The sequence below is a fragment of the Mobula hypostoma genome, chromosome 3 (genome assembly GCF_963921235.1).
Source record: "Mobula hypostoma chromosome 3, sMobHyp1.1, whole genome shotgun sequence".
In the NCBI taxonomy this organism is placed as follows: Eukaryota; Metazoa; Chordata; class Chondrichthyes; order Myliobatiformes; family Myliobatidae; genus Mobula; species Mobula hypostoma.
This window is the reverse complement of record NC_086099.1, coordinates 25,685,370-25,708,955: the sequence shown is the minus strand read 5'-3', so window position 1 is coordinate 25,708,955 and position 23,586 is coordinate 25,685,370. Positions and strand designations below refer to the sequence as shown.

The window sequence follows — 23,586 nt, the reverse complement described above, 5'->3', positions numbered from 1 at the left end:
GCATGGTGCCGTCAGTATCTGTAAACCGCAGGAGCAAGAGGTTGATTGTTTTGTAGTGAAATCAGCTAAAACTGAAAAGCAAATCTCCCGGGTATTCCAAGGGTCTTTTTACCAGCTAATTAATTCTTGCAATCCAACCATTTTACCCTGGGCATTAGGATATACTTGGGAAAAAAATGATAATTATGATAACTATGCAATCACGCCTGCCAAGACTGATGGCAGTATTTTGGACTAGATTCAGAGACTGTATATTATAGAAAAAAGTGGCAGCACAGAAATCGGCCCTTAGGCCCATCTAGTCCATGCTGAACCATTTACACAGCCAAGTCCCATCAACATGCACCTTGACTATAGCCCTCCATGTCCCTCCCATCCATGTACCTATCCAAACATCTCTTAAATGTTAAAATCAAAGTTGCATCTGTCACTTGTACGGGCAACTCATTCCACACTCTCAGCACCCTCTGAGTGAAGAAGTTTTCCCTCATGCTCCCCGTAAACATTTCACTTCTCAGTCTTAATCCATGACACCTAATTGGAGTCTCACCAAGCCTCAGTGTAAAAAAGCCCGCTTGCATTCACCCTATCTGTACCCCTCATACTTTTGTAAATCTCTATCAGCTCGCCCATCAATCTTCTACATTCTAGGGAATAAAGCTTTAACCTATTCAGTCTTTCCTTATAACTCAGGTCCTCTAGTCCTGGCAACATCCTTGTAAATTTTCTGTACTCTTTCAATCTTATTTGCATCCTTCCTGTATTTAACTGACCAAAGCGGCACACAATACTCCAAATTAGGCCCCACCATATTTTAAGCAGCTTCAATACAACATCCGAACACCTGTATTCAATTCTTTGATCTACAAAGGTCACACTGAAGGGTCATGGCCCAAAACATCGACTGTACTCTTTTGTCCATTGATACTGCCTGGCCTACTGAGTGCCTCCAGTATTTTGTGTGTGTTTTTATAAAGGCCAATGCGCCTAAAGCTTTCTTTACGGCCCTATCTACCTGTATTATTTTATATACTGGTTTTTGATCCATATTACTGAGCCTCAGAATCAGGTTCATTATCACTGACATACTGTTTTTCATGAAATTTGTTGTTTTGTGGCAGGAGTAGTGCAAGCCATAAAAATTACTGTAAGTTATAGTAAAAACAATTATGGATATGTATTTTGTGTGGCCAAAAAGGATTAATTGGGCATTTAATTACAGGTGTAATTATTGGTACAACATTGTATACCGAAGGGCCTGTTTTTGTAACATATGTTCTCCAAATTGGATAAATTTACGATGAGAAAAGTTTTGCATTGTTATAAAGACCAGACGTTTCCAACTAGTAAGCTGTTCTGGCTGAATCGGTGCATACAGCAATTTAATTGGTGCATCATCAAAGACTCCCGCCATCCAGGCCATGTTCTTTTCTCGCTGCTGCCCTCGGGAAGGAGGTACAGGACTCTTTAGTTCCCACACTACCAGGTTCAGGGATGGTTATAGCTCTTCAGCTACCAGTGTGGATGACTTCACCCACCTCAACATGGAACTGATCCCATGACCTCTTTTTTACTTTGACCTTTGAACTTTCAACTTTACACATTGGGTCAAATGGCCTTCCTCTGAGCACTAATCATATTATCATTCTGATCCAACTGCTCCCTCTCACTTTTCTCAAGCAGTATCTGACCCTTACCACAAAGACAAAGGTTGGGAATTAAAATACTCATGATTTAGGCATTTTGAACTCATTCTGTTCTGCACTTGCAATTTGTTCTGGTTTGGAAATGACCTACATGCATGTATTGAGCAAAACCATAGATACGGAAAATCATCCTAATATTGTAGACATTGAAATGGTTTGGAGGAATTTGATATAATTGCACTGGTTGCCATTTATTAGCTGTTCTCTTTAAGCAAGACATTTTCTGTTAAAGACCCTATTCTATGCTCAGGTGAACCTGCCAATTGTTTTGTATTGCAAGGGAGTTTCATGCAGCAAATTAGGATTCTTGTTTTTTGCTTTGCATATTTGCACAATGAGCCAATAATTCTGGTAGCACAAAGACAAAAAAAAAAACTGCAGATGCTGGAAATCCAAGCAACACACACAAATTACTGGAGGAACTCAGCAGATCAGGCAGCATCTGTGGAAAACAGTAAATAGTCAACATTTCAGGCCGAGACCCTTCAACAGTATCAGATGAAGGGTCTCGGCTCGAAATGTCAACTGTTTACTCTGTTCCATAGATGCTGCCGGGTCTGCTGAGTTCCTTCAGTATGTTGTGTGTGTTGCAATAATTCTGGTGCCCTATTACGTGTTTTTGTATAATGGGTATGTTTGCTTTTTATACTGGTATTGAGGATCTTACATGTAGAAATACAGGTCCCATACCATTAATAGAGTGGTCACAAGCAACAGTAGATGCTGGAAGCTGGAGCAACGGACAAGATAATGAAAGAAACCAATGGGTCAGGCAATATCTGTGGACGATTGTTGCCTGACCTGCTCAGTAACTGTCGCACTGATAAAGGGACCTTTAAAAATGCTGCAAGGGACACCACAATATGCAGCGAACAACTGCAAGAAAATAACAAAGATGAAGATTGTTTGTTGCATGTACATCGGAACACGGGTGGCAGGGTGGAGATACGTCCCTAACAAAGCAGGTGTGAGGCGCTTCTTCCTTCCTTCCTCCACCCTGCGGGTCACTCCTGGACAAGGTGTAGCATCTGCGTCGCCCCCTGATCAGGGTCACATCAAGCCATGGGAGCAGGTGCTGGATGGTCGTATGAGCAGCTGATGTTTATCACAAGTCCTGGTTATATGACCACTGATGCCAGCAGACAATCTCTGAAGAGTTTTGATAATGGCTGGGGTCACCCATCTTGTAGATACACTGCCCGAAAGAAGGCAATGGCAAACCACTTCTGAGGAAGAATTTGCCAAGGACAGTTACAATCATGGATAAGACCAGATCACCCATGTCATACAGCATGGCACAGACTGATAATAATGATGTATATTGAAACATTGAAGCAAATAATGAAATATGTGGTGTGCATCAAATCAAATCAGTGAGGATTGTGCTGGGCAGCCTGCAAGTGTCGCCATGCTTCTGGTGCCAACAGAATGCCAAAACTTAAAACCCCTAACTGTATGTCCAAGAGCAATTCCAGACCATCACAGGGAGAATGTACAAACTCCTCACAGCCTGTAGCAGGAACTCAGACCCGGTAGTGATCACCGGCACTAGCTGCTGTATGACCATGCCACCCCTCTACACTACTGTACTACATAGAAAAACCTACAGCAGAGTACAGGCCCTTCAGCCCACAAAGCTGTGCCGAACATGTCCTTACCTTAGAAATTACCTAAGGTTACCCATAGCCCTCTATTTTTCTGAGCTCCATGTATCTGTCCAGGAGTCTCTTAAAAGAACCTATTGTATCCACCTCCACCACCGTCACCGGCTGCCCATTCCACGTACTCACCACTCTCTGCGTAAAATAACTTACCCCTGACATCTCCTCTGTACCTACTTCCAAGCACCCTAAAACTGTGCCCTCTCGTGCTAGCCATTTCAGCCCTGGGGAAAAGCCTCTGGCTATCCACACAATCAATGCCTCTCGTCGTCTTATACACTGACCCCTATGCACAACTGTACTGACCTCTCTACGCCCAGCTGTAACAACATAGAGATGTTACAGATAATAGATACTTTTAAAGAAAATGTGATAAGTAGAATGAAAGAATAGACATAAACTAAAACTAAATGAAGAAAAAATATAGAAGAATAATAAGTAATATCATTTGGTTATCATCATCTAATGAAAGCAGCCTGACATTTTGGAACGGCATTTCGGGGTAGCACGATGCTATCACAGCTCAGGGTGTCGGAGTTTGAGGGTCAATCTCGGCATCCTCTGTAAGGACTGAATGTGTGAGTTTTCTCTGAGTCTTCCAATTTCCTCCACAGTCCAAAGACTACCAGATAACTAGTTTTGGAAGTTGTCCTGTGATTATATGAGCGTTAAATCAGGGTTGTCGGGGTTGCTGGGTGGCGTGGCCTGAAGAGCTGTGAGGACCTATTTCACACTGTATCTCTAAATAAATAAAAAATAAATAAAATGCAACTTAGCCTCTGTTTGTGGACTCATTGGATAATTCAGATACTTGCCCCAGAGCCGATACGTGATGAATTGGACATCAACAGTTCTGCATGCAGTTTATGTAACATTTGGGAAATATACTGTAGACTCTGTCACCATTTTATTAGCTACAGGAGTGAAATCTGGTGCGGTCTTGTGCTGCTACAGCATATCCATTTCAAGGTTCAAAGTACTGTGCCTTCAAAGATGCTCTTCTGCACAATTTTGTTGTATTGTGTGGTTATTTGAGTTACTGTCATCTTCCTGTCAGCTTGAACTAGTCTGGCTATTCTGCTCTGACCTGTCTTAATAACAAGGCACTTTCATTCACAGAACTGCTGTTCTCTGGATGTTTCTTGTTCTTTGCACCATTCTCTGTTAACTCTAAAGACTGTTATGTGTGAAAACCCCAGAGATCAGCAGAATCTGAGATACTCAATCCACCCCATCTGGCACCAACAACCATTCCACGATGAAAGTCACTTAGATCACATTTCATCCTCCTTGAGCGTATGGTCTGAACCACAACTAAATCTCATGATCATGTCTGCATACTTTCATACTTGGCTGATTAGATATTTGCATTAATGAGCAGATGTACAGGTGTATCTAAAGTGGCCACGGAGTGTGTCAGACTCTATTTTGTTCTGGATCTAAATGTGAAAGGCAACCAAATCATTCATCTGACTGAGCGATGAACTACATTAAATATTTACAGTCCAGATAGGTTAAAGACTTATGAACTGATAATTGATCAAAGCAAGCGAAAGTGTGTCGGGGTAAGGTAAAGTATTGATAAATTTAAAGAACAGCTGTGTGATTTTAAATGTAGAGTCATAGAGTTATCCAGGGTGGAAACAGTGCCAACTGCACCATGTTGTCCCAGATGCCTTATCCAAGCTAGTCGTCTTTCAGAATCAGAATCAGGTTTATTATCACTGACACACATCATAAACTCTGTTGTATTGTCGCAATACAAAGAAAGTTACTATAATTTACTGTGAGAAATAGACAGATAGATATATAACTAACATAGATAGATAAATAGTGCAAATGGAGAACATAATAATATTGATGGGTTCATGGACTGTCCAGAAATCTGATGTGGAGGGTAAGAAGTTGTTTCCTAAAACTCCCCTATGCCAGTATTCAGTCCAAAATCTTCTAAATCTTTCCAATCTACTAACCTGTCCTGCTGTCTTTTCATAACTGTTCCCGCACCTGCTTCAGTCACTTCCTTTGGCAGCTGATTCCACATAGATACCACCCTCTGTATAAAAAAAAGGCTACCCTTAAGTTCCTCTTAAATTTGTGCTTCTCACCTTAAACCTATGCCCCCTAGTTCTTGATTCCTCAAGCCTAAGGAGATTACTAGGTGCATTCATTCTATCTATATCCCTCATGATCTTCCACAAGATCACTCCTCACTTTCTTCTGCTTCAAGAAATAAAGTTCAAGTTTTTCCAACCTCTCTGAATTAACTCAGTCCCTCAAGTCCTGGCAGCGTCCTTGTAAATCTTTTTTTGCACTCTTCTCAGTTTAATAGCACCTTTCCTATAGCAGAGTGAGCAAAACTGAACACAATACTCCAAGTATATCAGATGATGAGGGGCATTGTTCGTGTGGATAGCCAGAGGCTTTTTCCCAGGGCTGAAATGGCTAACATGAGGGGGCATAGTTTTAAGGTGCTTGGAAATAAGTACTGAGGGGATGTGAGGGTAAGTTTTTCACCCAGAGAGTGGTGGGTGCATGGAATGCACTGCCGGCGGCAGTAGTGGAAGCAGATACAACAGGGTCTTTTAAGAGCCTCTTAGATAGGTACATGGAACTTAGAAAAATAGAGGGCTTCGCGCTAGGGAAATCCTAGGCAGTTTCTAGAGTAGGTTATATGGTCGGCACAACATTCTGGGCTGAAGAGCTTGTAACAGGCTGTAGACTTTGATGGCTTTTACAAACAGATGGGATGGATGACAATTACTCCAAAACAGACTCCTGTCTAACTATATGGCACATGGATCCACTCCTTCCTATCAGTTTTCATTGCTTACCTCTCTGTTATAAACGACCTGTCCATGATATTAAACTTGCTTCAGTTGTAGCAATTTTGCCCTTGAAATAGAAGAGGTCCTGTTTGAGAAAGTTAAACAGAATTGAGACTGGCACTTCTGTGCACTACTCCAAGTTTTTTTTTGTCCACGGTGCCATATTTCAAAGGAGGTTGTAATTTGAGGCTTCATTTATTCTGCCAGTGGAATGTAAATGCTTATTGAAACTGTGAAGAAAAACAGTACAAGGTTCCCTAATAGCTTGCCCCATTTTTGTTGCCCAACATCTTCACTAAATAGATTTAGTGACCTTTACTGTTGTGGTGATCTTGCCAAGTACAAATTAGAGGTATCTCTTCCCATAGCAGTGACAATCTTTTAAATCTCCTTCATTGGTTATGAGGTCTTTTAGGAAATCCTGAAGTTGTAGATGTTCAAATCTTTAGGCTAACAACATCTAATGTTCACTCTCATCCACGGCCCTCAAAGAAAATGATCAAAAACTGCCCATTTATTATGAGTGTATGGTATACTTCATTTTATTTAGAAATACAGCACAGTTACAGGTCCATCTATTGCAGAGAACCCAGTCTGCCCTATTACACCTATGAGACCAGTTAACCGACAAACTGCTCGAAATGTGGGAGGAAGCTGGAGTACTGAGAGGAACCACATAAGGCCACAAGGTGAACATACAGACTGCAGAGGAATTGAACCCGGGTCAATGGTGCAGCAATAGCATTATGCTGACCACCATGTTATCACGTTGTTCTTGTCTAACTAGGTTTCGATCAGCCAAATGTTCTGTTTATAAGGCTGCTGAGAAAATTGAAGAGAATTTTTTTGCTTCTGTACTGTGCGGTGGGCTGACACAGCTTTACCTGATGTTCATGGGCTTAATTTTCTAATGTTTTCCGATGTAAAATATCAAATCCAAAATCCTGAGATCGGAAACTGAAATAATTCAACTCTCTCTTATTGCAAACACAAATCCAAACCATAGCCATGTTCTCCGTTTAATTTCATTTTCTAGAGCTTAAGAAAACTACACATTGCAACAGAGTAGCTTTATTGTGTTTCCGTTTCCAGTATCATCTGATGTAATGCTTAAAAGGAAACCCTGGTACTCTATGCCGCTCCAGTAAGCGCTTTTACTAATGCTCAGGCAGCAACTAGGTTCTGATCCCATATTTAGTTACAATAGTGCTGGCATGTTACTATCCCATTAGTAAATATTATGGAATTTTCAGTCATAATATAGCTCCTACTAGATACTTCCAGATGATTCAAGAATCATATAGGATTGTATTGATTCAAGCCTTTTGCAATGATGATGTATAAGGCTGTTTAGGAATTTAAATTTACTACCTTTACATCCTGGTAAGAAAAAGCAAATATTTTTGCCGAATGAAATCAGTTTCACTGTATGGACGAATGCACCCTGTTATTTATATGGTGTGATTTTGCTATTCAGGGTGGTGGGGTGGAGATATGTCTCTACCAAAGGAGATGTAAGGCACTCCTTCCCTCTGCTAGCCTGCAAGTCACCTTTGAGCAAGGTGTAGCCCAATCAAGGTCACGTGAAGCCATGGCAGTAGGTGGTGGATGGTCACATTTCACAGGTTCTGATGAAGCCCGAAATGTCGACTGTTTACTCTTTTCCCCAGATGCTGCCAGGGCTGCTGAGTTCCTCCAGAATTTTCTGTGTGTTGCTTTGAGTTCTAACATCTGCAGATTTTCTTTTCTTTGTCATATAGCCTAGTTATGAGACCACTGACACCCTGCGCACAGTCTCTGAAGGGTATGGATAATGGCTGGAGTCACACGTCTTGTAAAGACACTGTCCAGAAAAAGGCAATGGCAAACCACTTCTGTAGAAAAATTTGCCAAGAACTATCATGGTCATGGAAAGACCATGATCCCCTTCATCATTCGACACAGCACAGGATGATGATGAAGAATGAAGAAGTATGGGGGTTCATGAGAATGATCCTGGGAATGAAAGGGTTAACATATGCAGAGCAATTGATGGATCTGGGCCTGTACTCATTGGAGTTTAGCAGAATGGGGCTGGGGGTGGGGTGCTGGGAAGGATCTCTTTGAAACCTTTCAAACCTACTGATTGTTGAGAGGCCTGGAGAAAGTGAATGTGCAGATATTTCCAGTAGTGGGAGAATCTAGGACCAGAGGGCTGTCCCTTTAGAACAGAAATGAAGAAGAATTTCTTTAGCCAGATTGTGGTGAATCTATGGAATTCATTGCCACAGAGAGCTGTGGAAGTCAAGTAATTGGGTATATTTAGAGTGGAGTTGATAGGTCCTTGATCAGTAATGGCATCATAGATTATGTGGAGTTGGCAGGAAAATGGAATTGAGGGGGAAAATAAATCAGTCATGATAGTGGAGCAGACTTGATGGGCTGAATGGCTTAATTCTGCTCTTAAGGTAAAGTTCATTGCTGTAGTTTGTTATAATGCCTATTTTTCAGGACCTTTCAATCTTTTCATAATTTCCATCTGAACAAAATCCTGCACAACAAGTCTATTACTAAAATTTCAGGTACCTTTAGTAGAAAGATGAGCCAGATAGTGGCTTTATCTAATGGACAGGAGCAACTCTTAAGAAGACATGCATTCTTAAAAATTACTAGAGCATTTTTGCCTTCTATATACACAAGTTTTAGGATCTCGTGGATTTCTTTTCACCAGGAAAAGGTCACTCCTTCACTTCTGCTGCACACATCCTTCAGTCTTCCCCTGTCACTAGACTTAAAGTACTGTGCAAAAGTCTTAGGCATACAAAGGGTGATTGATAAGTTTGTGGTCTAAGGTAGAAGGAGTCAATTTTAGAAAACCTAGCACATTTATTTTTCAACATAGCCCCCTCCTACATGTACACACTTAGTCCAGCGGTCGTGGAGCATACGGATCCCTTCTTTGTGGAAGTGGTCCACAGCAGGGGTGATTGACAAGTTTGTGGCCTAAGGCTGAAGGAACTGAGTTATTAACTTCAAACTTTCTGCATTATCACTCAAAGAGTTGAGCTGCACGTGCATGTAACGAGAGCGTCTTGGACCTCCAGGTGGTCCACAGCAGGGGTGATTGATAAGATCGTGGCCTTAGGTAGAAGGAGATGAGTTATACAGCTCTTGTTACATGCGAGTCAACTCTTGGAGTGAAAATGCAGAAAGTTTGCAGATACTAACTCATCTCCTTCTACCTTAGGCCAGGACCTTATCAATCACCCCTGCTGTGGATCACTTCTGGAGGTCCAAGACGCCGACTTCTACAAAGAAGGGATCCGTATGCTTCACAAACGCTGGACTAAGTGTGTAAATGTAGGAAAAATAAATGTGCTAGGTTTTCTAAAATTGACTCCTTCTACCTTAGGCCACAAACTTATTAATCACCCCTCGTATATAGATAGCTATGATTCCTAAAACTTAAGCACAGTACAGTACTGTAGTAATTTTATGTATTGTACTGTACTGCTACCACAAAAAAAATCATGACATACGTGAGGGATGATAAACCTGATTCTGAAATGGGTCTCTATTGTGGACTGAGAATGGGAATGGGTCAGGAAGAGGGGAGTCATGGTTGGGTAGGGAGTGGGAAGCACCAGAGAGACATTCCATAATGATCAATAAACCAATTGTTTGGAATCAAGTCTGGTGACTCAGGGCTGGGTATGTCAGCACCCACGCCACCTTTGCCTCTGGCTCTCCTTCTCTGCTACCTGTCCCAATCCTTTCTGTGGCACTCCACCCTTGCCATTCCCAACTTCTTTTGCTTCTGCCAGATTTGCAAACACCATCTCCGCTCCACATTGACAAATCCACATTGTGCAAAAGTCTTAGTCAAACTAGCTAGATACAGTGGTATGCAAAAGTTTGGGCACCCCTGGTCAAAATTTCTGTTACTGTGAATAGCTAAGCGAGTAAAAGACGACCTGATTTCCAAAAGGCCTAAAATTAAAGATGACACATTTCTTTACTGTTTTAAGATTACTTTTTTTATTTCTATCTTTTACAGTTTCAAAATAACAAAAAAGGAAAAGGGCCCAAAGCAAAGTTTGGGCACCCTGCATGGTCAATACTTAGTAACACCCCCTTTGACAAGTATCATAGCTTGTAAACACTATCTGTAGCTAGCTGAGAGTCTTTCAATTCTTGTTTGGGGGATTTTCCTCCATTCTTCCTTGCAAAAAGCATTCCGTGAGATTCTTGGGCCATCTTGCATACACTGCTCTTTTGAGGTCTATCCACGGATTTTTGATGATGTTTAGGTTGGGGGACTGTGAGGGCCATGGCAAAATCTTCAGCTTGCGCCTCTTGAGGTAGTCCATTGTGGATTCTGAGGCGTGTTTAAGATCATTATCTTGTTGTAGAAGCCATCCTCTTTTAATCTTCGGCTTTTTTTTTATAACAGACAGTGTGATGTTTGCTTCCAGAATTTGCTGGTCTTTAATTGAATTCATTCTTCCCTCTACAAGTGAAATGTTCCCCGTGCCATTGGCTGCACACAAGCCCAAAGCATGATTGATTCCCCCCCCCCACATGCTTAACAGTTGGAGAGGTGTTCTTTTCATGAAATTCTGCACCCTTTTTTCTCCAAGCATACCTTTGCTCATTGCAGCCAAAACGTTCTAGTTTAACTTCATCAGTCCACAGGATTTATTTCCAAAATGCATCAGGCTTGTTTAGATGTTCCTTTGCAAACTTCTGACACTGAATTTTGTGCTAAGGACGCAGGGAAGGTTTTCTTCTGATGACTCTTCCATGAAGGTCATATTTGTGCAGGTGTTGCTGCAGAGTAGAACAGTGCACCACCACTCCAGAGTCTGCTAAATCTTCCTGAAGGTCTTTTGCAGTCAAACGGGGGTTTTGATTTGCCTTTCTAGCAATCCTATGAGCAGTTCTCTCGGAAAGTTTTCTTGGTCTTCCAGACCTCAACTTGGCCTCCACCGTTCTTGTTAACTGCCATTTCTTAATTACATCTCGAACTGAGGCAAAGTCTACCTGAAAACGCTTTGCTATCTTCTTATAGCCTTCTCCTGCTTTGTGGGCATCATTTATTTTAATTTTCAGACTGCTAGGCAGCTGCTTACAGGAGCCCATGGCTGCTGATTGTTGGGACAAGGTTTGAGGAGTCAGAGTATTTATAAAGCTTTGAAATTTGCATCACCTGGTCTTTCCTAATGATGACTGTGAACAAGCCATAGCCCTAACAAGCTAATTAAGGTCTGAGACCTTGGTAAAAGTTATCTGAGAGCTCAATTCTCTTGGGGTACCCAAACTTTTGCATGATGCTCCTTTCCTTTTTTTCCACTCTAAAATTGTACAAAACAAAAATAATACACTAATCTTGCTTAAAATGTTGAAAAAGAATGTTTCATCTTTAACCTTATGACTTTTGGAGATCAGTTCATCTTCTACTCACTTAACTATTCACAGTAACAGAAATTTTGACCGGGGTGCCCAAACTTTTGCATGACACTGTCGATATACCCTCTGTATGTGCCTAAGACTTTTGCACAGTACTGCAGGTTTTTGCTACCTCCCACAAACACTCTGATCGCTGTCGCCTTTGGCTCTGTCAGCCCCATTCGCAAAGATTAGTAGATTCACTTCCTTAGTAGACTACTTCACTTCCTGCCCCAACAGTTCCAGTAACAGTAATAAAATTGCATAAGTAACTAAATGCCATAAATGCAAGTACTACATAAATGCATAGGCACTGCAGAGTACTTTTTTTCATCTGTTAATATTATTTTGTGTGCTGAATGTGATATATGTACTGTGTTCATTTCACATAGTACCCTCACCACTCTCAAATTACCACTATAGGACAATCACCTGTACATTCTTTTTTCCAAACACATTTCAAGAATTATTTTGCTGTGGGTATCCCTTGCAATGATCTCTAGTTTATATTTTTAGGATGATTGCTGCCACTTAGGGGTGGCGGGGTGGAGATACATCTCTGCCAAAGGAGGTGTAAGGGACTCCCTCCCTCCGCTAGCCTGCAGGTCACCCTTGAGCAAGGTGTAGTACCTGCTTAGCCCCCGATCAGGGTTGTGTGAAGGCATGGGAGCAGGTGGTGGATGGTCGTATGCGTAGCTGGTACGTACCCCGAGCCCTGGTTTTGCGACCACTGACGCCAGGCAGACAATCTCTGAAGAGTATTGATAATGGCTGGGGTCACCTGTCTTGTAAAGTCACTGGCCAGAAAAATGCAATGGAAAACCACTTTTGTCAAAAAAAATTGCCAAGAACAATCATGGGCAAGACTATGACCACCCATGTCATACAACGCGGCATATAATGAGTGAATGAATGATATTGCTGTCCAATATCGCAGTAACAGTCAGTTTTCTAGGCAGACATCAAAAGTTGCAGCACATTAGACTGTGTGATAGCTTAATATGAAATCACATCTTAGCTGTTTACCCCCTTAAGCCTTTGTTGTTATTCTGCTACTTCAATATTGAATGAAGGAAATTGCAATTATTACCTTGATCTATACCCATTGGTGCCTTATTATAAAAACTAATGATTTTAATTTTGAAAACTTAAACTCATGAAAAATCTGCAGCTATTTTGAGAAAAATATTCCAGGTTTTAGCTAAATTATTTTCTCATCTTAATGTTGAGTAGCAAAACTCTCATTATTCCACCACCCTGCCCTTCTCCCATATTAGGATCTGTCAGAAGAATTGATTTCCATAGATCTATTGAATCACTTTAAGGTATTTACAAAACCTTGGTTTGGCGTCAGTCAGCCAAATGAAAATCAAGGCTTTAAGGGACATTGAAAGGAGCTAGTAAATGCATTGGTGCCATTCGCTTGGCCCAAAACGCCAACACTTTATTCCTCTCCATAGATGCTGCTTGATCTGATGCATTCCTCCAGCATTTTGTGTGTGCTACTCTGGATTTCTAGTATCTGCAGAAACTCTTGTGTTTATAAATCGGCAAGTGTCTGTTTAAATATGTAGATTAATGCCTTTCAGTTGAAATTTTTAGGTACTAATGGGCATAAAATACATCATACAAGTGACCTTTACAAAATAGCTAGATGCAGTTCGATAAACAGCCTAGAAAGTTTGGGGAACTCACAAAAGAAGACTATTTAAGGTCCTCCCTATAACTTGCTGGATTCATAGACTTCTGAGACTATAGCTCAGAAACATGCTTCTCAGCTCATCAAGTCCTTGCCAGCCTGGTCTACTGTCTAGTCCAATCTACCTGTACCTGGAATATAACCTGTCATACATCTCATTCATGTACCAATCGAAACTTTTATTAAATGTTACCATTGACCTCACTTCCGTTGACAGCCCTTTCCACACTCACAACACCCTCTGAGCGAAGAAGTGCCTCCTCAGATTCCCCTACAATATTTCATCTTTCACCCTTCAACCTAAGCCTGGTGATTTATTTCTAGTCTCACCCAACCTCCGGGGAAAAAGTCTGCATGATTTCACCCTCTCTGCACCCTCATAATTTTGTATACCTCCCTTCATTCTCCTGTGTCTCCAGTGAATAAAAGTCCTAACCTATTTTTCCCTATCATTCTGGTCCTCAGTCCCAGAAAATCATGGTAAATTTTCTCCGCACTCTTTCCAGCTTATTGATAGCTTTCCTATAGGTAGGTAACCAGAACTGCATACAGCACTCCATATTAGGCCTCAAAAATATTTTATCACTTGTGTTTGATCAGAACTTTGGAATGGGCAAAAATATAGTTGTGTATACTTGAACTTCAGAGGTGTATGTTAGTGACCATAAGACTATAAGACAGAGGACCAGATTTAGGACATTCAGCTCATTGAGCCTGCTTCAACATTTGATCATGGCTGATCTATATTCCTTCTCAATCCCACTTTCCCACCTTCTCCCCATAACCTTTGATGCCCTTAATAATCGAGAACCAATCAACCAATGATTTGGCCTCCCAGGCCATCTGTGACAATTACTTCCACAGATTCACCAATCCCTGGCTGAAGAACTTTCTCCTCACCTCTGTTTTAAAGGAATATCCTTGTATTCTAAGGCTGTGCCCTCTGGTCCCAGACTCTCCCACAGTAGGAAACATCTTCTCCACATCCACTCCAATAAGACCATAAGACAAAGGAGCAGAAGTCGGCCATTCGGCCCATCTAGTCTTCTCCGCCATTTTATCCTGAGCTGATCCATTCTCCCATTTAGTCCCGCTCCCCCGCCTACTCACCATTGATGCCCTGGCTACTCAGATACCTATCAATCTCTGCCTTAAATACACCCAATGACTTGGCCTCCACTGCTGTCCGTGGCAACAGATTCCATAGATTCACCACCCTCTGACTAAAAAAATTTCTTCGCATTTCCGTTCTGAATGGGCGCCCTTCAATCCTTAAGTCTTGCCCTCTCGTACCAGACTCCCCCATCATGGGAAACAACTTTGCCACATCCACTCTGTCCATGCCTTTCCAACATTCGAAATGTTTCTATGAGGTCTCCCCTCATTCTTCTAAACTCCAAGGAATACAGTCCAAGAGCGGACAAACGTTCCTCATATGTTAACCCTCTCATTCCTGGAATCATTCTAGTGAATCTTCTCTGTACCCTCTCCAATGTTAGCACATTCTTTCTTAAATAAGGAGACCTTTCAATATGCTTCAATGAGATCCCCCTCATTCTTCTAAACTCCATCGAGTACAGGCCCAGAGCCATCAAGCACACCTCATTTGTTAACCCTTTTATTTCTAAGTCCATTCTCATAGACCTGTGCATGTACTTTGAATATTACTGCTTTTGCATTTACCGTATCTTCCTCTTCCTGCAGGTGTTCTGTTCGCACGAAGGCCAGTCATCCCTGTGATGTCTGGCAGTAACGGCAACAGCAGCAGTTCTCAGGGCATGTCTAGTCCCGCAATAGCACCACAAGCCCAGCCTTCTTCCTCCTCGTCTCATAGTCACACTCCAAGCAGTTCTGCACCTTGAAGCCTCGCCTACGGACAGCAGACCACATGAGACAGTCCCTGAAGACTCTGGTGTTTTTTTGAGAGTGTGTTTTTTTGCAAGGAAAGTTTGCAACACGGATATTGGTAACTTTTCAGGTGAAGTGATGGAAACAAACTCAATTATGCATGAGGGTCACATTTACTATATTGTACAGTTAATCACTGTCGAACTGAACGCCACTTAATTTTATGTAAAAAAAAACAAAATCAGTGATTTTAACTTGCGTAAATCTGTTGCTTTCTGTAAGTGAGTCAACACTTATATTTTCAGATGGACATCCACCCAACCATAGACTCTTCAATGAAGATGGTGATGAGATTGTGGATGACCATTTGGTTGGACGCACTTTTCCATGTAAAACTAGTTTTTGTTGTGTTCTGCAGAGGGGTTCGATTTTTGGAAGATTTATTAGGTGAGGCCAAAAAGGAAGGGTATAAAAAGGGATATGGCTTAATTACACGTACAGTACATCTTAATAATGCTTCGTGACCTAAGGGAATTGATTACTTTGTTTTAACAATCGGTTGTTTCAGGAAAAAGAACTAGTACCATATACTGTAATTCAGCTTTTACCAAAGAGAGAAATAGCTTATCAGGATATATGGCATCATATCACAGGGCTGAATACAATGACAAAATATACGTAAATGTACGAATGAGCACATTGCAATATTGAGGAAAGGGAACAGTTTTTAAAAGGTATGTGAGCAAATGAGAATCACTAAAGGAAGTTGCTTCTTCATAAGGCCACAAAGAGAGAAAACAGCTTAGGGATTGTTCATATGGTGCCGGATCTCAAAAGGAAATTGCCACATCAGGCAAGAATCTTGGGAATACATCTGGGGCCTGACCTTTTACAAAGCTACAACTGTGTTACAGGGATCAATTCTGTCTTATCATCCACGTCCTGTTGTTCACAATGATGGCTGCACGTCTGTCCCTGTGCAGTGATAGTATGGAGATTTATGATTAAGTGCACAAAGAGAAAGAAAAAAAAACAGCAGGGGCAGTTTTATCAATTAAGTGGCTTTATTGAATAGGGCCAGATGATAATGTTGACAGTGATGCACTGACCCAGGCTGTTGAATGGAGTCAAGGGGGAGGTGGAGGTGTGTCTGTGCAAATTAATGCTGTCAGAACCTAACAACTCATTGCAAAGGCTTGTCAAGTCTATAGAATTTACTCTGAAAGAAGCATCTTGCTGTTATATTGATTTTTTCTGTTCCTTGACTTCTGATGTACTCAAATGGCAACCCTCTGCCTCTATCCCTGTCTATTTGCTATTCACAGATGCAGCCGAATACCTCGTGAATCTTCTAATTAACATTTAATGAGAATGGGAAAAAAAAGAGAGAGATGCTCATAATATACCTCATAGAAGTCATTTTATTTAATTTGTATTTTTATTGTAAAGCCACTTGTGAAGCATTTATTTTCACCAATCACTGTTGTTTTTTATTTTATATTGTTGTACCAAAGAAGGGAATATTCTATTCTACACCTACCTCATTGTTCTGAATAGCAGATTGTCAACTCCCAGTTGTATTACTAAGATCTTTGCAGGGTGTTAGGAAGGGAACAAGTTGCCATGAGCTGGAATTCTAGCCGCCTGTAAACCAGGTTTAATGGTGGCTTTTTTTAGTGCTGTGTACCAAAGATCAAGCAACGCATTTCACAAACTTTGTTAAACAGTAGCACAGTTCTGATAAATATTACTTATGTCCAATATGTGTTATTCACTTTGTTTAGGCTTTTTTGCAATGCTAATGCTGTAGGACTTTAGATTCTAAAATGGCTTACTAGCTGTGTATGAGATTTTTATTTTAATTTTCTTCTTTGACTAATCCAGTGCATTAAGTGAAAGCTGGATTGTGGTGCTCAGGGTTATCAAACGTTTAAAAAAAAAGAAAATAACGTGATTTTTATTGCCATTTGACTTATAGTACATTTAGAAAATGCTGCTTGGAGCACAGGTGATTTTTCTCTCCAAACTGTTGTCCATTGAACATCTACGATTGGGCGGTGGATTACCAAACAGTCAGCCAAACAGTTTCTTAAAACGTTCCATACATTTGGATGTTCTGCCGGTAAAGTACGTGCTATTAGTCATTTTTATCATCAGCAGCACAATCTTTCTTAACAATGAATAATTTTCTATCCATTCATAGGTAAAATATTATTAATCAATTATTATTAGGGTTGTCTTACTATTAGGAAAATGAAACAATTGGTCAATATGAATTGAATCACCCAGGTTACTTTACTGATCCTCCGCCTTTTGTTTCCACCCCACCCAACTCTCTGAATGAATTTACACATGCGTCTAGAATTATTCATACTCCGTAAAGAAAAACTGTCATCAGTAAATCCTGAAACCATCTTCTGGATTAGAATTTTAGAAAGGGAAGAGATGCTATATAAACAAATACATTGTCGAGAGTATGTTTGTGTTAAAATGGTGTTTTGCTTTGGCATTGGAGTTATTCTTTGTAAACCAGTCAGAAATTAAACCGTAAATTGAAAGTGCCTCTTTAATGTGTGATTTCTGTTTTGCAAGCAATCATTCTACAAAACAAATGGATTTCCTTTAACTGTCAAAAATCAGTTGCTCAGTCAGTGTGAAGAGATTTGCAAATGCAACATGACAATTGTTTCTTCAACTACTTTAGGAAGTTTTTGTCCACCACAAAATTAAGGATGGCAGATTTATCATTAAAACCAAGTTTCAATATGTGTATGTTACACCATCAGGCATTTAATGTTTCTTCCAAACTAGAATCATAGAACACTATAGCACAGAAACAGACCATTTGGCCCACCTAGTCTATGCTCAACTATTATTCTGACCATTAACATCAAACAGCCCCAGGATTATAGCCTTCCATACCCTTCCTATCCAAAACTGCTCTTAAATGTTACAATCAAATCCGCATCCACCACTACCACTGGCAGCCCATTCCACTCTCTCACCACCTGCTGAGTGAAGAACTTCCTCCTCATGTTCCCCTTAAATATTCCACTTTTCAGGTAAGATAACTTAAATTGAAGCAGGGTATGGATTCCTAGTATTTTTTGTAGTATGTATCATTTATTTCTGGACAGAAGATATGAAAAATATCCTAGAGACAGTGACTGAAACTAATAATAAAGTCAAGCCACGTCAGTTATTCATTTTGAATTGACTATTTCATCCAGTGTTTCTGAAAAATTAAAGAATAGCTTTTCTTTTTGTCACATGCCCATCAAAACATTGAAACGTAAAGTGAAATGAGTTGCCCGTGTCAACAACCAATGCAATTCGACAATGTGCAGGGAGGGGGCAGCCCACAAGTATCGCCATGCTTCAAGCGCGAACATAGCATGCTCACAACTTACTAATTCTCACTAACCCATATGTACTTGGAATGTGGAAGGATCCTGAAGCATCTTAAGGAAACCCACATGGTCATGGGGAGAATGTACAAATTTCTTACCAGCAGCAAGATTTCAACCCCAGTCACTGGCTCGGTAAAACGTAACAGTAGTCACTGCGCTACCGTACATTATTATGTGCAGTACATTTAAGTACGTTTTCAGTAGCTCAGTCAAAAGCTTCTATTACATCATTTTGAGCTTGTTTTTTCAACTCGTATAGCTGACAATTTATAAATTCAAATTCAGATGCAGAACATAATTACTGCTTACTAAATTATGTCATCTGAATAGCTCCGTTGAACATGGCACTGAATTCATCCAGTGTCAATCTTCTTCTCGTCGAGACTTAGGCCTCGTCAGAAGCTTAGTTGCAGGATTTCCCTGCTATACTCATTGCACTGTCGTTCGAACATGTGTGCCCCAAGGAGCGCATGTCAATGCAAAGAGTAAATGTATTACTGCCGAGGCTGGATCACCGCAGTGTCATCATGGTTCTTCTGGAAAAACTCATAAGGAACTCACTCCTAATTGGTGACAGTTCAGTTATAGTGGAAAATTGCAACCCTTCATCCACAACTGGAAGAGTCCATCCTGTAAACCATCAGTACTGGACTTTCTGTTTGAGGATCAGGTTCTGGTGGTGGTGGCAGTGGAGGACAATCATCATACTGAGCCCCATAACATTATGATTGGATAGGCCTCAGTGAGGAGGTGATGGACCTCCCAACCTACGGTGTTCATAATGGGCCAGGGGACCACGGTCATCATCTGGATAGTGGCTATAGCTTCCTTATTGGGCTGCATACTCAGAAGGGTAATGACCAAACAATGCTGGTTGTCACCGTCACTTGTTGGGTTCTCCTAGTCCTCCCAAATTAGGATTTGTATAGTCCCAAAGGTGCTGATCAGTTTTGAAGACATTCAAGTGAGCAGGTTTTGCATACTCAATCTTCAAAGTGCAACAACCAGAACAGATGTCTGCCGCATTGAGCGACACTTTTGATCTCTGAGCACTCCGTACAAAGTCAAATTCCACCATTGCTTTCTGAATCCAGTTATTTCCACAGGATAACATGGATTGCAAATTGTGTACAGCACATCCATTGTAACTGGACAGATGAGGTTCATCACTGTGAAGAACAGTATGTTCTTGACATTTCTGGAATCACCAGGCCTGGAAATGTTCTGACTCACAGAATAGTTAACAAAAGCAGGCTGTGCTCTCATGTAGATCTGGCTTTCAGCTGCAAAGTTTACATGGCACACACACCCTTCAGTTCCTCAGAATCCAGTCATACTTATCCCTTCTTTGGCATCAGAATCGGAATCCGGTTTATTATCACCGGCATGTGACGTGATATTTGTTAACTTAGTAGCAGCAGTTCAATGGGTAGTATAGAATAAAATAATAATAATAATAATGAATACGTAATCTTATTCAGTATACTTTATACAGTATACGTATATTGAATAGATTAAAGATAGTGCAAAAAACAGAAATAATATATATTTTTAAAAAGTGAGGTAATGTCCAAAGGTTTAATGTCCGTTTAGGAATCAGATGGCAAAGGGGAAGAAGCTGTTCCTGAATCGCTGAGTGTGTGCCTTCAGGCTTCTGTACCTCCTACCTGATAGTAACAGTGAGAAAAGGGCATGCCCTGGGTGCTGAAGGTACTTAATAATGGACGCTGCCTTTCTGAGACACCGCTCCCTAAAGATATCCTGGGTACTTTGTAGGCTAGTGCCCAAGATGGAGCTGACTAGATTTACAACCTTCTGCAGCTTCATTCTGTCCTGTGCAGAAGTCCCTCCATACCAGACAGTGATGCAGCCTGTCAGAATGCTCTCCACGGTACATCTATAAAAGTTTTTGAGTGTATTTGTTGACTTACCAAACCTCTTCAAACTCCTAATAAAGAATACCCACTGCCTTGCCTTTTTTATAACTATATTGATATGTTGGGACCAGGTTAGATCCTCAGAGATCTTGACACCCAGGAACTTGAAACTACTCACTCTCTGTACTTCTAATCCCTCTATAAGGATTGGTATATTTTCCTTCATCTTACCCTTCCTGAAGACCACAATCAGCTCTTTCATCTTACTGACGTTTAGTGCCAGGTTGTTGCTGCAGCACCACTCCACTAGTTGGCATATCTCACTCCTGTATGCCCTCTCGTCACCACCTGAGATTCTACAAACAGTGGTTCTATTGTCAGCAAATTTATAGATGGTATTTGAGCTATGCCTAGCCACACAGTCATGTGTATACAGAGAGCAGAGCAGTGGGCTAAGCACACACCCCTGAGGTGCGCCAGTGTTGATCGTCAGTGAGGAGGAGATGTTATCACCAATCTGCACAGATTGTGGTCTTCTGGTTAGGAAGTCGAGGATCCAATTGCAGAGGGAGGTACAGAGGCCCAGGTTCTGCAACTTCTCAATCAGGATTGTGGGAATGATGGTATTAAGTGTAGAGCTATAGTCAATGAACAGCATCCTGACATAGGTGTTTGTGTTGTCCAGGTGGTCTAAAGCTGCTTGGAGATCAGTTTAGATCGCATCTGCTGTTGACCTATAGTAGCAATAGGCAAATTGCAATGGGTCCAGGTCCTTGCTGAGGCAGGAGTTCAGTCTAGTCATGACCAACCTCTCAAAGCATTTCATCACTGTAGATGTGAGTGCTACAGGCGATAGTCATTAAAACAGCTCACATTATTCTTCTTCGGCACTGGTATAACTGTTGCCTTTTTGAAGCAAGTGGGAACTTCCACCTGTAGCAGTGGGAGGTAGAAACTGTCCTTGAATACTCTCGCTAGTTGGTTGGCACAGGTTTTCAGAGCCTTACCAGGTACTCCATCAGGACCTTCCGCCTTGTGAGGGTTCACTCTCTTTAAAGACAGCCTAACATCAGCCTCTGAGACAGAGATCACAGATTTCTTGGGTGCAGTTGTATCTTCACAGCTGTAGTTGTGTTCTCCCTGTCAAAGCATGCTTAGAAGGCATTGAGTTCATCTGGTAGTGAAGCATCGTTGCTATTCATGCTATTGGGTTTCACTTTGTAGGAAGTAATGTCTTGCAAGCCTTGCCAGAGTTGTTGTACATCTGATGTCACCTCCAACCTCATTTGAAATTGTCTCTTCGCCCTTGAAATAGCCCTCTGCAGATCATACCTGGTTTTTGGTACAGGCCTAGGTCACCAGACTTGAATATCACAGATCTAGTGTTCAGCAGATGTACCTCCTGGTTCATCCACGGCTTTTGGTTTGGGAATGTACAGTAAGTCTTTGTAGGCACACACTCATCCACACAGGTTTTAATGAAGTCAGTAACAACTGCAGCATACTCATCCAGGTTCAAAGATGAATCCCTGAGTACAGTCCAGTCCACCGATTCAAAGCAGTCCTGTAGGCGCTCCAGTGCTTCCCTCGTCCAAACCTTCTTGGTCCTCACTACTGGTGCTGCAGTCTTCAGTCTCTGCCTATACTCAGGGAGTAGAAGTACAACCAGGTGATCAGATTTCCCAAAGTGAGGGTGTGGAACAGCACGTTAGGCATTCTTGGTGGTGTAGCAATGGTCCAGTGTGTTGTTTCCTCTGGTATTGCAAGCGATTTGTTGATGGTATTTGCTTAGAGATTTTTCAGACTGGCCTGGTTAAAATCTCCCAAAGCAATGGTGAAGGTGTTAGGGTGCACTGTTTTGTGCATGTTGATCCCATTGCTCAGATCATCCAAAGCCTGGTTGACATTGGCCTGAGGTGGAATGTAAACTGCTACCACAATGACCCCGGAGAACTCCCGTGGTAGGTAAAAAGGACAGCACTTAACTACTAGATTTTCCAGGTCTGGTGAGTAGAATTGGGACAGCACTGTTATATTTGTGTACCAAGAAGAATTGACCATGAGGCATACTCCTCCACCTCTGCTTTTGAGAGACTCTATGGATCTATCCTGACGGTGATCCTGTGCTTTTGAGAGACTCTATGGATCTATCCTGACGGTGATCTGAATCGCTGCATCCAGTATGAAAGGGGTTAACCAAGATTCTGTGAAACAAAGGACACAGGTGGTCCTAATGTCCCTCTGATTCAGCACCCTGGCTCTGAGATCATCGATTTTATTCACCAGAGACTGCACGTTTGCCAGCAACATAGTCAGTATAGGGAGTTTAAAACCCCATTTTCTTAAATGCACTTGTAACCCCAATCTACAGCCAGGCTTCTTCTGTGGGCACTTCCGTCCACAGTCAGAGTTGTTTCCATCAGTTTTAAGCATCGATAGTTTGTTTAAATGTATTAAGACATCTTTGTTGACTGTATTGACTTTGGAAGCAGTTGTGCTTTTTAGCTGTATCAGGCTGAAATGAGAATATTTAATTGTATCCATTGAGAGTACTGCTGCTACTCGAGTCGCTCCTAGACGCCCCAGAAGTAAAAAATCATCACCACATGGCTGGTGGCACCAAGCTCCTGCAGTGCTTCTACAAGATCTTCCTCCATCACTCCATCACACAGCCCTCTGACATGTACTACAGGGGATGAATTTGGTTTTTGACGATCTTCAAGATAGCTGCCATCTTTGCTGCCGGCTGCCATAGTTTTGGGCCCTCTGGCGCTTGGCCACTCTACCGCCATGTGCCACCTGGTTGATTGCCATCTTGATGCTAACCGCTGCCACCTCCCTCACAATCTTCAGACATTGCAAAATGCAGGTGAGATCCGCTATAGCCAAAGCAGTCATAAAATAGCATCTGTACTACTTTTGCTGCAACATTTTATCAAAGTGCTAATTCTGTATGTAGTATTGAACATAAATCATAGAACATTGTAGCACATTGCAGGCCCTTCAGCCAATGATATTGTGCTGGCCTATTAACTTATTCCAAGATCGTTTAATTCTTCCCTGCCTTATAGCCCTCCATTTTTCCTTCATCCATGTGCCTATCTAGGACTCTCTTAAACGTCCTTAATGT

The 23,586-nt window shown here is 41.4% G+C and overlaps 1 protein-coding gene and 1 pseudogene across 4 annotated transcripts in view; one reads left to right on the top strand and one right to left on the bottom strand.

Moving 5' to 3' along the window:
* arid3c (AT rich interactive domain 3C (BRIGHT-like)) overlaps positions 1-17,714 on the top strand; it is a 587,014-nt gene extending 569,300 nt beyond the window's left edge. For all 4 annotated transcript variants that reach the window (XM_063042792.1, XM_063042791.1, XM_063042790.1 and 1 more), the window contains exon 8: positions 15,026-17,714. In XM_063042792.1, the coding sequence (XP_062898862.1) occupies positions 15,026-15,183 (158 nt within the window). In that variant the 3' untranslated portion in view covers positions 15,184-17,714. The remainder of the gene's footprint in view (positions 1-15,025) is intronic.
* Positions 17,715-19,184: 1,470 nt separating this feature from the next.
* On the bottom strand, positions 19,185-23,270 carry LOC134343334 (heterogeneous nuclear ribonucleoprotein L-like; annotated as a pseudogene).
* Positions 23,271-23,586: the final 316 nt, after the last annotated feature.